Source organism: Xyrauchen texanus, chromosome 6, assembly GCF_025860055.1.
Source record: "Xyrauchen texanus isolate HMW12.3.18 chromosome 6, RBS_HiC_50CHRs, whole genome shotgun sequence".
NCBI classification, from domain to species: Eukaryota; Metazoa; Chordata; class Actinopteri; order Cypriniformes; family Catostomidae; genus Xyrauchen; species Xyrauchen texanus.
In genome coordinates this window covers 31253354-31267763 of record NC_068281.1, presented here as the reverse complement: position 1 = coordinate 31267763, position 14410 = coordinate 31253354, and the positions used below count along the sequence as shown (strand labels likewise).

At 39.7% G+C, this 14410-nt stretch overlaps 1 protein-coding gene across 1 annotated transcript in view; it reads left to right on the top strand.

The window, feature by feature from the left end:
• Positions 1-14410, top strand: part of LOC127645409 (chloride channel protein 2-like) — a 53563-nt gene that overhangs the window by 16935 nt on the left and 22218 nt on the right. The window contains exons 2-10 of the mRNA XM_052129020.1: positions 4459-4612; positions 7895-8026; positions 9202-9330; positions 9434-9567; positions 9683-9760; positions 12577-12655; positions 12790-12915; positions 13024-13108; positions 13435-13536. Of these exons, the coding sequence (XP_051984980.1) occupies positions 4459-4612; positions 7895-8026; positions 9202-9330; positions 9434-9567; positions 9683-9760; positions 12577-12655; positions 12790-12915; positions 13024-13108; positions 13435-13536 (1019 nt within the window). The remainder of the gene's footprint in view (positions 1-4458; positions 4613-7894; positions 8027-9201; positions 9331-9433; positions 9568-9682; positions 9761-12576; positions 12656-12789; positions 12916-13023; positions 13109-13434; positions 13537-14410) is intronic.

The window sequence follows — 14410 nt, the reverse complement described above, 5'->3', positions numbered from 1 at the left end:
GTACCTTTTTGATACTTTTCCCTTTAATGTTATGTGTTATGTGAATACACAGCCAAGTGCACGTGCTTAGAAAGAACTGTACACAAGTCTTCAATGTCTTCTTCCCAAAATGTGTATATATTTGACCTGTATTTGATCGATCTATCTATCTATTTGTCTGTCTGTCTGTCTGTCTATCTGTCTGTGTAACGAAGACTCAGGCAAGTTGGGATCCATCTGCGGTACTTTATTGAATAGCAGAACACAAGTCGTACAAGCAAGGTCGTGGGCAGGCAAACGGAGAACATAACAGGCAGGCAATAGCGTAACTAGAACAGGCAGGGGTCTGGGCAGGCAGCAAACAATCGTAGTAAGAGACAGGCAAGAGGTAAACAAGACAGGCTGCAAACAGGCTAGGTTGACACACAGAATAACTATAGAAATTGACAGCGTATAACTTGCTTGGTAATGTCGCCGGGGCTAACAAGACTTCGCAAAGAAGGATTAAACAGGCATGGTTAAATAGGGCAGGGTAACACAAAACAGCTGGGGATTAATCAGACCTAGGTATGCGGGCAGTAAGGAAATGTAGTTAACATAATCAGTATTCGCGTGAAAGCGATCTCTGACGGCTGAGGGAGGAGGCGCCTTCACCGGCGTTCGTGACAGTCTGTCTGTCTGTCTGTCTGTCTCTCTATCTATCTATCTATCTATCTATCTATCTATCTATACATATATAAGCAATATCGCTCGAGCAAGAGTGCGATTTGGCCCTACATCAGCACTGCTCTGACACACACACACACACACACACACCCTTGTTACCATACTCCAATAACATGTTAGAAACAGCTCAAGCTGTGATACTAATAATTCTGAAGAGATGTTTTTGAGAGGCTGAGATGCATCATTTGGTTTGAACCAGCAACGGCAGATTCTGATCCGTGGTGTAAGAAAGAAGTTGCATGCACAAATGCGTTTTTCTAAATCAGCACTGCTGTGATACGGCACTCGGCCTGCGTCCGAATCACAGCAGTGCTGATGAAGAGCCATATCAGATTCTTGTTCATGTGATACTACTTAAATATATATATATATGTATATATATATATATATATATATATATATATATATATATATATATATATATATATATATACAGTGAGGAAAATAAGTATTTGAACACCCTGCTATTTTGCAAGTTCTCCCACTTGGAAATCATGGAGGGGTCTGAAATTGTCATCGTAGGTGCATGTCCACTGTGAGAGACATAATCTAAAAATAAAAAACCAGAAATCACAATATATGATTTTTTAACTATTTATTTGTATGATACAGCTGCAAATAAGTATTTGAACACCTGTCTATCAGCTAGAATTCTGACCCTCATTGACCTGTTAGTCTGCCTTTAAAATGTCCACCTCCACTCCATTTATTATCCTAAATTAGATGCACCTGTTTGGGGTCGTTAGCTGCATAAAGACACCTGTCCACCCCATACAATCAGTAAGAATCCAACTACTAACATGGCTAAGACCAAAGAGCTGTCCAAAGACACTAGAGACAAAATTGTACACCTCCACAAGGCTGGAAAGGGCTACGGGGAAATTTCCAAGCAGCTTGGTGAAAAAAGGTCCACTGTTGGAGCAATCATTAGAAAATGGAAGAAGCTAAACATGACTGTCAATCTCCCTTGGACTGGGGCTCCATGCAAGATCTCACCTCGTGGGGTCTCAATGATCCTAAGAAAGGTGAGAAATCAGCCCAGAACTACACGGGAGGAGCTGGTCAATGACCTGAAAAGAGCTGGGACCACCGTTTCCAAGGTTACTGTTGGTAATACACTAAGACGTCATGGTTTGAAATCATGCATGGCACGGAAGGTTCCCCTGCTTAAACCAGCACATGTCAAGGCCCGTCTTAAGTTTGCCAATGACCCTTTTGATGATCCAGAGGAGTCATGGGAGAAAGTCATGTGGTCAGATGAGACCAAAATAGAACTTTTTGGTCATAATTCCACTAACCGTGTTTGGAGGAAGAAGAATGATGAGTACCATCCCAAGAACACCATCCCTACTGTGAAGCATGGGGGTGGTAGCATCATGCTTTGGGGGTGTTTTTCTGCACATGGGACAGGGCGACTGCACTGTATTAAGGAGAGGATGACCGGGGCCATGTATTGCGAGATTTGGGGGAACAACCTCCTTCCCTCAGAGCATTGAAGATGGGTCGAGGCTGGGTCTTCCAACATGAAAATGACCCAAAGCACACAGCCAGGATAACCAAGGAGTGGATCTGTAAGAAGCATATCAAGGTTCTGGCGTGGCCTAGCCAGTCTCCAGACCTAAACCCAATAGAGAATCTTTGGAGGGAGCTCAAACTCCGTGTTTCTCAGCGACAGCCCAGAAACCTGACTGATCTAGAGAAGATCTGTGTGGAGGAGTGGGCCAAAATCCCTCCTGCAGTGTGTGCAAACCTGGTGAAAAACTACAGGAAACGTTTGACCTCTGTAATTGCAAACAAAGGCTACTGTACCAAATATTAACACTGATTTTCTCAGGTGTTCAAATACTTATTTGCAGCTGTATCATACAAATAAATAGTTAAAAAATCATACATTGTGATTTCTGGATTTTTTTTTAGATTATGTCTCTCACAGTGGACATGCACCTACGATGACAATTTCAGACCCCTCCATGATTTCCAAGTGGGAGAACTTGCAAAATAGCAGGGTGTTCAAATACTTATTTTCCTCACTGTATATACATAGTCTTTTTACTAAATAATAATATTTTACTGCTTTACTCATATTTACTTGCTAGAACAGCTAAATTATCTTTGAAAGTTTGCTTCTCTGCAGATAAGTGTGCGAGGATCTCTGTGTAGTTTTATGGAAACACTGCTCCATAAGGGCAATCATACTTTCAAATTAGAATGTTTTAAGCTTCATCAAAAAACAGTCAGGAATATATAGGAAGATTTCCAAAGCACTGAATTTAACTTAAAAATTGTTAAAACTGTGAATCTGCTGAGATTCACTGTTTTTCATCAAATTGACTAGCTTGGTGTAAAGAGCCTTTGTAATGGAGACCACCAAAACACTTTCATGACAGATCAAAGAAACTGTGCATGAGACAAAAACAGCATGCACAATTCATAATCTGTCTTGTTTGGAAAAGAGGCAAGAGGAAAATTCAAATCATTTCTCAGGTGGACTTATCTGAAAGGAATGAGGGTGACTGAACAATCTCAAGGATGTATCAGTGGTCTAATTAGACCAATTTGGACATTTGGTCTAAGCACTGTGTTTGATGCAAATCTAACAAAGCATAGCATGCAAAGAACACTATTGCAATGGAGCATGCTGGTGATATCTTTATGCTTTAGGTATGGGTCTCAGGGACTGGGAAGTTTGACAATCTACCTCCTTTTAGTTGATGGGTTCAACTCTTCTCATTTAGTCCTAAAAATATCTGGTGTCTACTAATTGCATACAAGTTGACTGATTCATCGTTTATGAATGCTCAAACACAATACCTAAAATGCTTGATACTGTTTGTCATAGTGCCCTATGTTTTATTGCAGATTGTGGTCATATAACACATTATTGAACTTTATATGCTTAAAATGCTGTCACTGTATATACGAAGGTGCTCACAATGTTCGTATAATAGCTTATACGTCTATAAAACGTTGTCATTACAATCTTTATTCCATGGTACTCTACATTTGTCTGTTTGCTGTGTGTCAGACATTTGGAAAAAGCAACCTGCTTGGTCTCATAAAATCACGTTACTATACCTACAATTTTGCAAAATGGTTTTAACATGGCTCGTTGCATGTGTCGCTTCACTTTCCTGATGAAATAAACACTAGAATTGCTAAAACAGCGACTTTCACACAAATCAAAGAACAAGGGCAGATGATCAGTTTTTTAATACTTTTCACCTGTTTCTCACACAATGATATCTTCTGACATCGAAAAACTTTTACTATAGTGGATGACTTTTTAATACATTTTAACATTTCCATTACATAACCAACTACATATACCGTATATGCTTGTTCAGTGCGATAGAAATTGCACAGTAGCTCATCTGATGCAAAGGATCAGGATATGTGTCCAGGAGAGCACACAATGTTTATACGTGAGCCGAAAGTGTCATAGGTTGCTTCAGCAATTGCATTTTTCATGTCCCATTTGCTTTATGACACTATCAGTTAGGTTTAGGTGTAAGGTTTTGGGTATGGAGTTAGGTTTTATTGATTTAAAATTTGATACGGTAGAGCATTAAAGACCTCATCTGTTTGGGAGAATGTTTACCGCCACTCAGTGGACATTTCACCTCTGAGCTGCCACGATACATGTAATGAAGTTTGTAATATATCGTTTTGCAAAAATGTCGCCACAGTGTACTATTTTGACAAAATGCCTGAAATGTTGCACAGTACATGATCTTGGTTCTGTCCCGCTTTCAGATGTATGGACGCTATACACAGGAGCTGGGCGCCTATGCCAAAGAAGAGGCAGCTCGCCTGCGTGAGGATGGAGCGCTGCGGAGGACCGCCAGTGTGCGAGGCCAGGCCCCTGAACTGCTGGAGTATGAGAAGGACCCGTGTGCCAAGTGTCAAGGTGGGTATATTGTATATATACTGTATGTATGTGTGCCAACTTTTCAGTGACTATGCTGCTATCCCAATAGTTTACAAGCAGCAGTTTGCTTCATCTGGCAGCAGAGCAAAGCCAAGAAAGCAGAGCTGGCAGAAGCACAGGGATGAAGGGCATCAGGAATTGAAAGAGGAATAGGGTCACAAAGGGAACGAAGAGAGGGAGTGAGTGACAAAGTGCTGAAATTGGGGATTAGGTGAGACTGATGCTAGAGATAAGTGAGAGAGATATGACTGAAGATCCGAGCTTTACTTGGCATGGTGTGATGCATACACACTCATATGCAGACCTACACAGAAGCTGCACCCACACAACTCTGAGTCTAATTTATATGTGATCCTGTCGCTCAGTCTTTCATGTGTTTTTAGATCCTTGAATAATTTAGATTTCATAGATAGTTTGGCAAATTTTAAAAGCACCTACACACTAGAGTTTACGCTGCGTCAGAGAACGCTGCAAATGGATTGATTTCAAAGGGGATGCTGCGTCGGAATGAGTAGGACAACGCAAGGTTTTGAGATAGTGGACCAAAAGTTGAAAACATTTAAACTTTTTCTGCAGCACATTCTGGTGTAGACATCCATTGACCAATGGGAATCTCACAGAGGCGGGACTAGTTGCACTGTGAAATGCGGTGTATTTATTCCCTGTCCTCTGTTATCTTTTTCTGTCAGGTTAAAAAATATTTCTGTAGAGAGAGCCTGGAGAAGTTTTGGTATTTTCTGGTACATTGTCAAAAGGATATATTTTTAATATCATCTTTATCTGTGACCGCCTCTACCCTCTGTGGTGCACGCCTTCCAAACTGACCTTTCCTACTGTGTCAAAAGCTCCATCTGAGCTTTCCCAAATGTGTAAGCAGGGGTAACCACAAGCAGGCTTGATGATGCATTAACGTGATACTGAAAGCTGATTGGCTTGAATGGTTACCTCTGATAATGATTGGTTATGAATGCCTGGATTGGAAAATGATTGGAAAATTAATTTAGCAGGAAGCAGTTGCCGTTTCATCAGCAGAAAAACTATTATTTTAATTTATGGGTCTCATAAACCTTCTCATGTGTTTGAAAGCAGCATGATGACAGGATATGGTCATGTCTGATTCGGTAAATGTGGCCTTTTAACTGCTGTTTTCTAGATTGCCCTCTACTGATCATTAACTGTCACTGATTTGTGGTAGTGTTGCTGCCTTTGTTTATTTATATCTGTCACGTACATTCCACAGGTGTGGCCATCATCCTAAAAGGTTGTAGGGGGCCAGTCTCCTCACACTGATGTTGAATACTTTTTTCTATGACACTTTTTCAAGCAACGCCACCGAAGAGTGTAATTTAGCTGCTGTCAAGGCTGTAAACAACAACCTGTAGCATACCGTATATCTGCACTATGCCGGCGAATGCTCAATTCCCTCTGCTCCTCCGTGCAGTGCTAGCTGCTCACCAGCAGGGAGCATAATCAGTCTGCACTGTTTAGGGGTGATAGATGAGACACACAGACGTGCAGTGTATCCATAATGAGTCCATGTGCATCTGTATGCCTATGCCTTGAAATACATCAACTCTCACCAAAGGGATGTAGTATAAGGACAGAATTTCCACCGTTACGTTTGTTTATGTGAAGAAACATTTCCCTCCAGCAACAATTTATTTTTCATTTAATGGTCCATTAAGATGATTTGCTAAAAAAAAAAACACTGAACAAATGCAACAGTGATTCATTTCGGAAGTCTATGATAAATTCCTATTCAAAGGCGAGTCCTCATTAAATAGGCAACAGTGTCTCGCAGTCCAATGTTTTTTAGTACTAATGAGATATCTCATTGGTTTCTAGTAATATAAATAGACTGCTCTTTTGGCCCTCTGTAATCTCCAAAGACACACAGCATCTGTCTCTATATCATCCTTCCCGCCTCCCTGTTGAGTGTGAAAAGCATGAGAAATCTATCAGCGCAGTGTGCAGCGAAGGTCTTCTGATCCTCCTTGACAGAGTTTGGATGCTTGTCAGCTCACTACCTACACACCCACATCATGCACCGTCTGTCTGTCTGTCTGTCTGTCTGTCTGGTTCCTATTTTAATACATTCTCACATCCCTCTCTCTCCTGTGTAATTAGACTTTATTTGTGAATTTTAACATAACACAAGGGGGTAGATTTGCGACAGGCTGTCACCACCGCTGCTGGTTCTCTAAGTTTAGAGTGAAGTGCCACTATCATAATAGCTGGATTACTCTGTCTATTTCCATGATAATTGTTTTGGATATGTGGATGAAAACAGAGAGCTGGCAGCAGTCCACAAGCTCACTCTTGTGGGAAATTGTGAGTACTGCCTGGAGGCTCAACATGGAAAACTTTGCATTAGTTGTCATACGAGGCAGAAAGAGGGCAGGTTTTATTGCTTTTCACCAAACCACCTACACCTTTCTACTTGCACTGTGGATATAAATAGACCGTTCCTGGATATGTAATACAGTATATTCTTATATTATGCATATATTAAGGATGTTACTTTCCGTGCTGGCCTGTGACTCGCTTAGTGTCAAAGACACTAAGATATATGTGTGGAAGCATAGGCTCTGCATATTTATACAGTTATTCCTCAAGCTCCAATTAAATGTCAAAACATGCCAAATCTCAGCACTTCTGTCTGCTGTGGTTTGGAGATAAGCGCTGCAGATTCGCGGCGTCCACAATGTGTCTTGAGTTGGGCTAAATTTGGTTAGGCTTAAAATGAACAGAGAGTACTTTCTCTGTTGTGGATTGTTAAGGGTTTATTTTTAGGGTGAATACATCTGTTGGGCCACTGCGGTGGGCAAATCGGCCCACGCGCCAACTCCTGAACTCAGCAGGTGCTGTGGCTGGCGAGGCAACAGCTCTGTCAGGTACATTGAAATGTCCATTCACCTGCCGCGGCCTTTCCCTTTTCGCTGTCTTTCAGATGCATATTATCTTCACACACACAAGCCATTTCTGGTCGGTGCCTCTGCAACCCTGTCCACGACTGAAACTGTGCAGTTGAAACAGTTCTCATGTGTATCTGGAAACCAGAGAAAAAATAGGTCTTTAATGGCCAATTGTTCACTTCATTAAAGCATACTGTGCACCTACTGCTGGGTTTGGGTAATTGCTCTGGGCTGTCCATATACTGTTCATATGGCCTGTCTCTCTATTGTGAAAACAGACTGACCTATAAAGCAGAGTAAAAGTGTGGATGGTGAACGTGCACTCTTAACTAACTTCTGTCTGCAGTCTGTACGTCACGGTGTAAGAAGTTCCTGATTTCCCGTGTGGGTGAAGACTGGATCTTCCTCATCCTTCTGGGGCTTCTCATGGCATTGGTCAGCTGGGCTATGGACTACACTATTGCCTTCTGCCAGCAAGGTGAGTGAAAGAAAGGAATGGAAAGAAAGAAAAGGACAATTTTCTGCTTGACAGGGTTCCATTAAAGTACAGATGGTGTCATTTAATCAGTAAAGTATTGTTTTTTCCAGTGGGGTTTTGTCATCATGTGTATTCTGGGATGGAAGATACATTAATGCCTCAACGAATTGGTGCCAACTCACTGACCTCTTTTTGCTAAAGAATGATTTTATTTACAAGGGATGGTGGTGTGACAAAAGGGCTTTTTAAGGGAGTATCAAGGGCAAATTTAAGGTTGCAGGCAACGTGACTAGCATTTGAAAGTACATTAAGTGTGTTGTTCCACAATAAAAGTATAATCATCCAAAAATGATAACCCTCTCATAATTTACTCTATTTCTAACTCGTTTGGCTTTCTTTCTTCCAAGAACACAAACAAAGATTTTTTTAAGGATATATGAGGTGTTTTTTTTTTCATACAATGCAAGTCAATGGGGTCTAAAACTTTGAAGCTCTTACAAGTATATAAAGGATATAATCCATGTCTTCTGATGTGAGATGATCTGTTTGGGGTGAGATATAGACCAAAATGTAACTCCTTTTTCACTATAAATCTTGACATCTGCAGTCTCTTTGGTGAGTAAATGAAAAGAGAATTATACTTTTTGGGTGAAATATTACTTTAATGTGGAAATTTTACACCTAAAGAAATTAATGGTAATTTTGACAAACATTTTTAAAATATTAATAACACAAAAGATCACTCCAGTGGCTTAGAAAAAGCAGTTTTATTCTACATGAGGTGGATCTCCCCCTCATAGTGGTCAGTCAAATACTATTCCCTTTTCTCCATCTTTAAAAATGAATGTGTATAGCATGGCCAAGATAACTTTAGTTTGAGTTCATATCGAAATCTTGGCAAATTTGAACACAGACATTGTTGGTATCTATTCTCAAACTCCAAAGGACACATATAAGATTAATGGGGGCTATTCTAAGAAGCAGGAGACTTATGCAAATGTTAATCTCATTGCTGTCTAAGAGAAACAATAGAGATATTAAGGAGGATCTAATTGTTTCCACTTTTCAACAAAATGAATTATAAACATAAAACAATAAAGTAAAGGATCAAAAGTACACCTAGAGGTGTAGTTTTTACACAGGTCTAATATTATGTTGTGTGTCGGTGTCTGCAGCACAGAAGTGGATGTATGGTGGTCTGCATAGTAATATGCTTCTGCAGTACCTGGCCTGGGTCACCTACCCTGTTGTTCTCATCACCTTCTCTGCTGGCTTCACACAAATACTTGCACCACAGGCAGTGGGTGAGATACGCACGTGCACACACACTTTAAACCAAATGACCTTTATGTTTTCCCAGATTTTTAGTTGTCTCTCTGTAACCCCCTTTTTCTTTCCTTCCTCTAGGCTCTGGGATCCCCGAGATGAAGACCATCCTCCGAGGTGTGGTGCTGAAAGAGTACCTCACTTTCAAAACATTTGTCGCCAAAGTGATTGGCTTAACTTGTGCCCTTGGCAGTGGCATGCCTCTGGGCAAAGAGGTACGTCAGAAGGGATATCTGATCCTAGATAAGCATTCTAATCTAAACCTCTTTACCTTAAAGTCTTTGCCCTGTAATCACAGTCATCTGTTACTGCTCTCTCTTGCACCTCTAGGGACCATTTGTTCATGTTGCCAGTCTGTGTGCTGCTCTGTTGAGCAAATTTATGGCTTTGTTTGGAGGAATCTACATGGTGAGAAACTTTCTTTGAAAAAAAATGCTCACCCTAACCTCTTGTCAGTACCTTATACAGTATATTGTAATTTTAGCATAACAATTTGAGTGAACTAGAAAAATAAACAAGAATTTCCGAATGACTTAGTATTTGAAATGGCCTCCTTGTGCTTCAATGACAGCATGCTCTCGAGCTGGCATGGACTCCACAAGTCTATGCAAAGCCTATTAATTCATGATATCCCAGCATGATTTGCAGCATCTTGCTTGCTTTAATGGATGCAAGGAAATATGACATTTTAAACAAAGGTGTTAATATGGTTAATGTCACAATTGTGCTTACATTTGATTAGTGACTAGAAACAGTACAAAATCTTAAATATTTCTCATTCATATTACGTCACGCTATTTAAGCTTTTTTTATTTCCAGGTTTAAACTAGATTTTTAATGTCAGATTTTCAATGTGGATTCCCACAGAATATTAGTATTTGAATGTAAATGAACTACTGTTCAAGAAAATAGAATGCTTTTAAATGACTTTTTATGAATGACCTATTAATGTGTTACCAATATGAATAGTGTTTGCAACAACGCTGTACATGTCACTGCCTCTGAAACATTATCATACAAACAAGCAGCTGATGGTTCTCTAGGGTTTTTTGATAGACTGTGATTAGTTAGAGGGCATAAGGTATCAGTTCTCAAGGGAACTACTACAAGAACAGTGAATGAAGCTGTTCGGAAATTATGATGCAAGTCGGCCCACTTTCTGTTTAATGATTCCTAATAAACCTAGTCTAGACTTTGTCCGCCAAGCAACTTGAGAAATCACAGCCCACTAGGTAATGGATCAATAACATGTTGTTAGTACAGAATGAATTTGACAGAAGATCGGAGAGCATAAACATTACAACACATTTGAACTGTTTCACTGTAATTGAAGGTTGTTTAATTAGGCAAATGTCAATTGCATGTTTACACAGTCAATCAGGCAGCATGGTCTGGGTTAACAGGCCGTGCTGGTAATTATTTGCCTGACACCTCATACCTGTGGGTGTTACTTTTGATAGTAGGATACGAATCAGCTCCAATTAGATGATATACTGGCTTTAAAGGATAATGTCAATATTGAGATAACATTCATAAATCACATCCACATACTGTAATTTAGATATAGGCCAGGGGTGATCATTGGCTGAAAATAAATTTTTCAGTGGAATGCAATTCAAAACACCTTTAAAGCTGTTTTCATGTCAAAATGCAATCTGAGTGTTCAGTCACAAAACGACAGAAGAACTTTAGGCTTTGAAAGACTTTAAAAGAACACTGTGCTCAGATACTCACTTGTATATGTGTTATTTTGATTTACTGCTGAAGGAAGAGCCCTTTGAGGGAAACAAGGTAAGATGGTATGCAGGTTTTTATACACTATATGGCCAAAGTATGTGGACACCCCCCTTCTAATTATGACAGGTTTTACTATTTCAGCAACACCTATTTCTGGCAGGTGCAGAAAATCAAGCATACAGACATGCAATCTATTTAGACAAACAATTTTATGTAATCTCCTTAAACATTTTTAGTAGGGTTGTGACTTTTGTATTTCAGCAGCCCTTTTGCACAAAGTGAGGTCCATAGACAGACTGATCATACTGGGAATTCAGCAACAGTAGATCTAAAGTTTTGCTTCTGAAATCAGTCTGTGCTTACCGAAAATTTAATCACTGCCCCCAGTGGCCAAATATGTGTGCTCCAGTTTTTAGGTGAAATGTCCACAAAAGTGGTGCTAAAATTGTTGTATTTTTAGTTGTAAATAATTTAATGCAATAAACAGGAATGCATATTAGATTAACTTTACACCCTAACCCTAACCCCAACGCTAAACATAAACATCAGTGGAGTACAAATGTAGTTTTAGAGCAGTAATGAAACTCTGAATTGCGCCCACTATTGTTTATGTGAACACAATAACTTCCTGGTCCTCACTGGTTCCTAGCGAGTAGTGCTAGAGGAAAATATGTTCCCACTTGATTTGGTATAAAAATGTCTGATGGTGCTGAATGGGGTTGATTCCAGAGTCCATGAACTTTCTGAAGCAACATGGCGTTCTTCGTGGCATCTTGTTTGGAAACACTTGACTGGCATGACCAAAGCCCAGACCTGAACCCCACTGAACACCTTAGGGATCAATTTGGAATGCAGACTCCAGCCCAATCGCCCATCATCAGTGCCTGACCTTACTGATGCTATTGTGTTTGAATGTAGGCAAAGCCTTGCAGTGATTTTCCTACATCTAAAAGCAAGCCTTCTGAGAGGAGTGGAAGAGGACCAACTCCCGATTTAAGTCATTTTTGTTTGGTTGTTGTTGTTGTTTTTTTAAAATTTATTATTAAATCTTCAACAACCATATACTGTATGGATGTGGTGTTCTGGTGTCCACATACTTTTGGAGACATAGTGTATGTCTGGGTGTGTCCATGTAATCCAGTCGACCAGTTTGAGAATGTTATACAATAAATTAAAATTCATTTTGTTTTCTTGCACATTTGTGATTTTCCTTTCAGTTGGCCATTGTCTGTTGTAATTTAGAGTCTATTGGACTTAATCTTCAATTGCTGAAGGATAGTCTTCATGAAAATGGTGTGTAGTGAATGAAAGAGCAGTGTTTGTCCATTTTTTAATTGAGTGCATAGCAATATCTTGTTCAGCATGTCGTTTTCATGTATCCATCAATGTAATTACACCGTTTCACTGATGGCTGCCTGTAAAATGCCACAGTGACAGTTGTTTGAAGCAGGATTTGCATGTATTTGGTTTTCTTGTTAATCTGACAGAATGAACTGAGAAACACAGAGATGCTGTCAGCCGCCTGTGCAGTGGGGGTGGGCTGTTGCTTTGCGGCCCCAATTGGAGGTAAGACCAGACATTGTGATCATAGCTGGCCACTGCAGATAACGTCATATCACATTTATGGCAGTTCAGTTCTCCTGTATATTTTCAGCTGCGACCAAATTTGTATGTCATGCAGTGTGCGGTGTTTGTTGCAGGAGTGCTGTTTAGCATTGAGGTCACATCAACGTTCTTTGCAGTAAGGAACTACTGGAGAGGATTCTTCGCTGCAACCTTCAGTGCCTTTATCTTCAGGGTGCTGGCAGTGTGGAATAAGGATGAGGGTGAGGGAGAGATACTGTTAGATAGCCAACATAATCAGATGATTCATTCTTCATAAATGTCATACTTTGTCATTCTCTCTCGCTTTTGCTTCCTTTGTCAAATTTCAGAGACGATCACAGCTCTCTTTAAAACTCGCTTTCGTCTGGACTTTCCCTTTGACCTACAAGAGCTTCCAGCTTTTGTTGTGCTCGGGTATGTGTTTTGCCTTTGGGACCTTTTTCTAGAAAAAATTTTGATTTATATGAATTGAATTATGGCAGTTAGGACACCAATGATCTGCAAGCCAGTAGCCTAGTCTAATAACATTTGTTCACATTTCTACTTTCACAATAAGAATTGTGCTGAGGTGACCAAGGCTGTAATAATAAGGTTCACATGTCCAGGTTTTTTATTTGTCCAGGCTGAAAATCCAACTTGTCAGTGATTCTTAGTTTGCCATGCCATCTGCTGTCAAATAGAAAGTACAATGTCTTTGTAATTTTTTCAGAAAATGTAATGTCACAGATTTTCTTTCTCAGTATTGCCAGTGGTTTTGGAGGGGCTTTGTTCGTCTACCTGAACAGGCTGATAGTGGAGTCTATGAGGAAACAGAAAATCATCAACAAGTTTTTGCTAAAAAAGTGAGTTTTTTATATGAAAAACAATATACTCCTGCACTTACTCTATGTTTAATGCTCTGTAGTCTGTGATTAACTTGACATGTGACCAGGAAATATGCTTTTTGTTTCAGGTTTAAAGAACATTATAAATAAATATATGCCAGCCGCCAAAAGTTTGGAATAATGTACAGATTTTGCTGTTTCGGAAGGAAATGTATACTTTCATTCACCAAAGTGACGTTCAACTGATCACAAAGTATAGTCAGGACATTACTGATGTAAAAAACAACACAATCACTATTTGAAAAAAGTCATTTTTGATCAAATCTAGCAGGCACCATAAGGTGCACTCCAACACCTTTTTAGTTCTAGAAAATCACAATCACTTCCAATTATATCAAACACAGTTGAAAGCTATTTGTCCATTAAATGCAGCTTAACATTGTTTTTGTGTTTGTTTTTGAGTTGCCACAGTATGCAATAGACTGGCATGTCTGAAGGTCAATATTAATTCAAAAATGGCAGAAAAAGAAACAGCTTTCTCTTGAAACTCATCAGTCAGTCATTGTTTTTAAGAATGCTATAGATTTCATACAAAAGTGTACACTACAGTATTCAAAGACAAAGGACAACTGGCTCTAACAAGGACAGAAAGAGATGTGGAAGGCCAGATGTACAACTAAACAAGAGGATAAGTACATCAGAGTCTCTAGTTTGAAAAATGGACGCCTCACATGTCCTCAGCTGACATATTCATTGTATTCTACCCGCTCAAAACCAGTTTCATGTACTACAGTAAAGATAAGACTCAGGGGTGCAGGCCTTAAGGAAAGAATTACAAAGAAAAATCCACTTTTGAAACACTAAAAAACTAAAAGAAAAGGGTAGAGTGGGT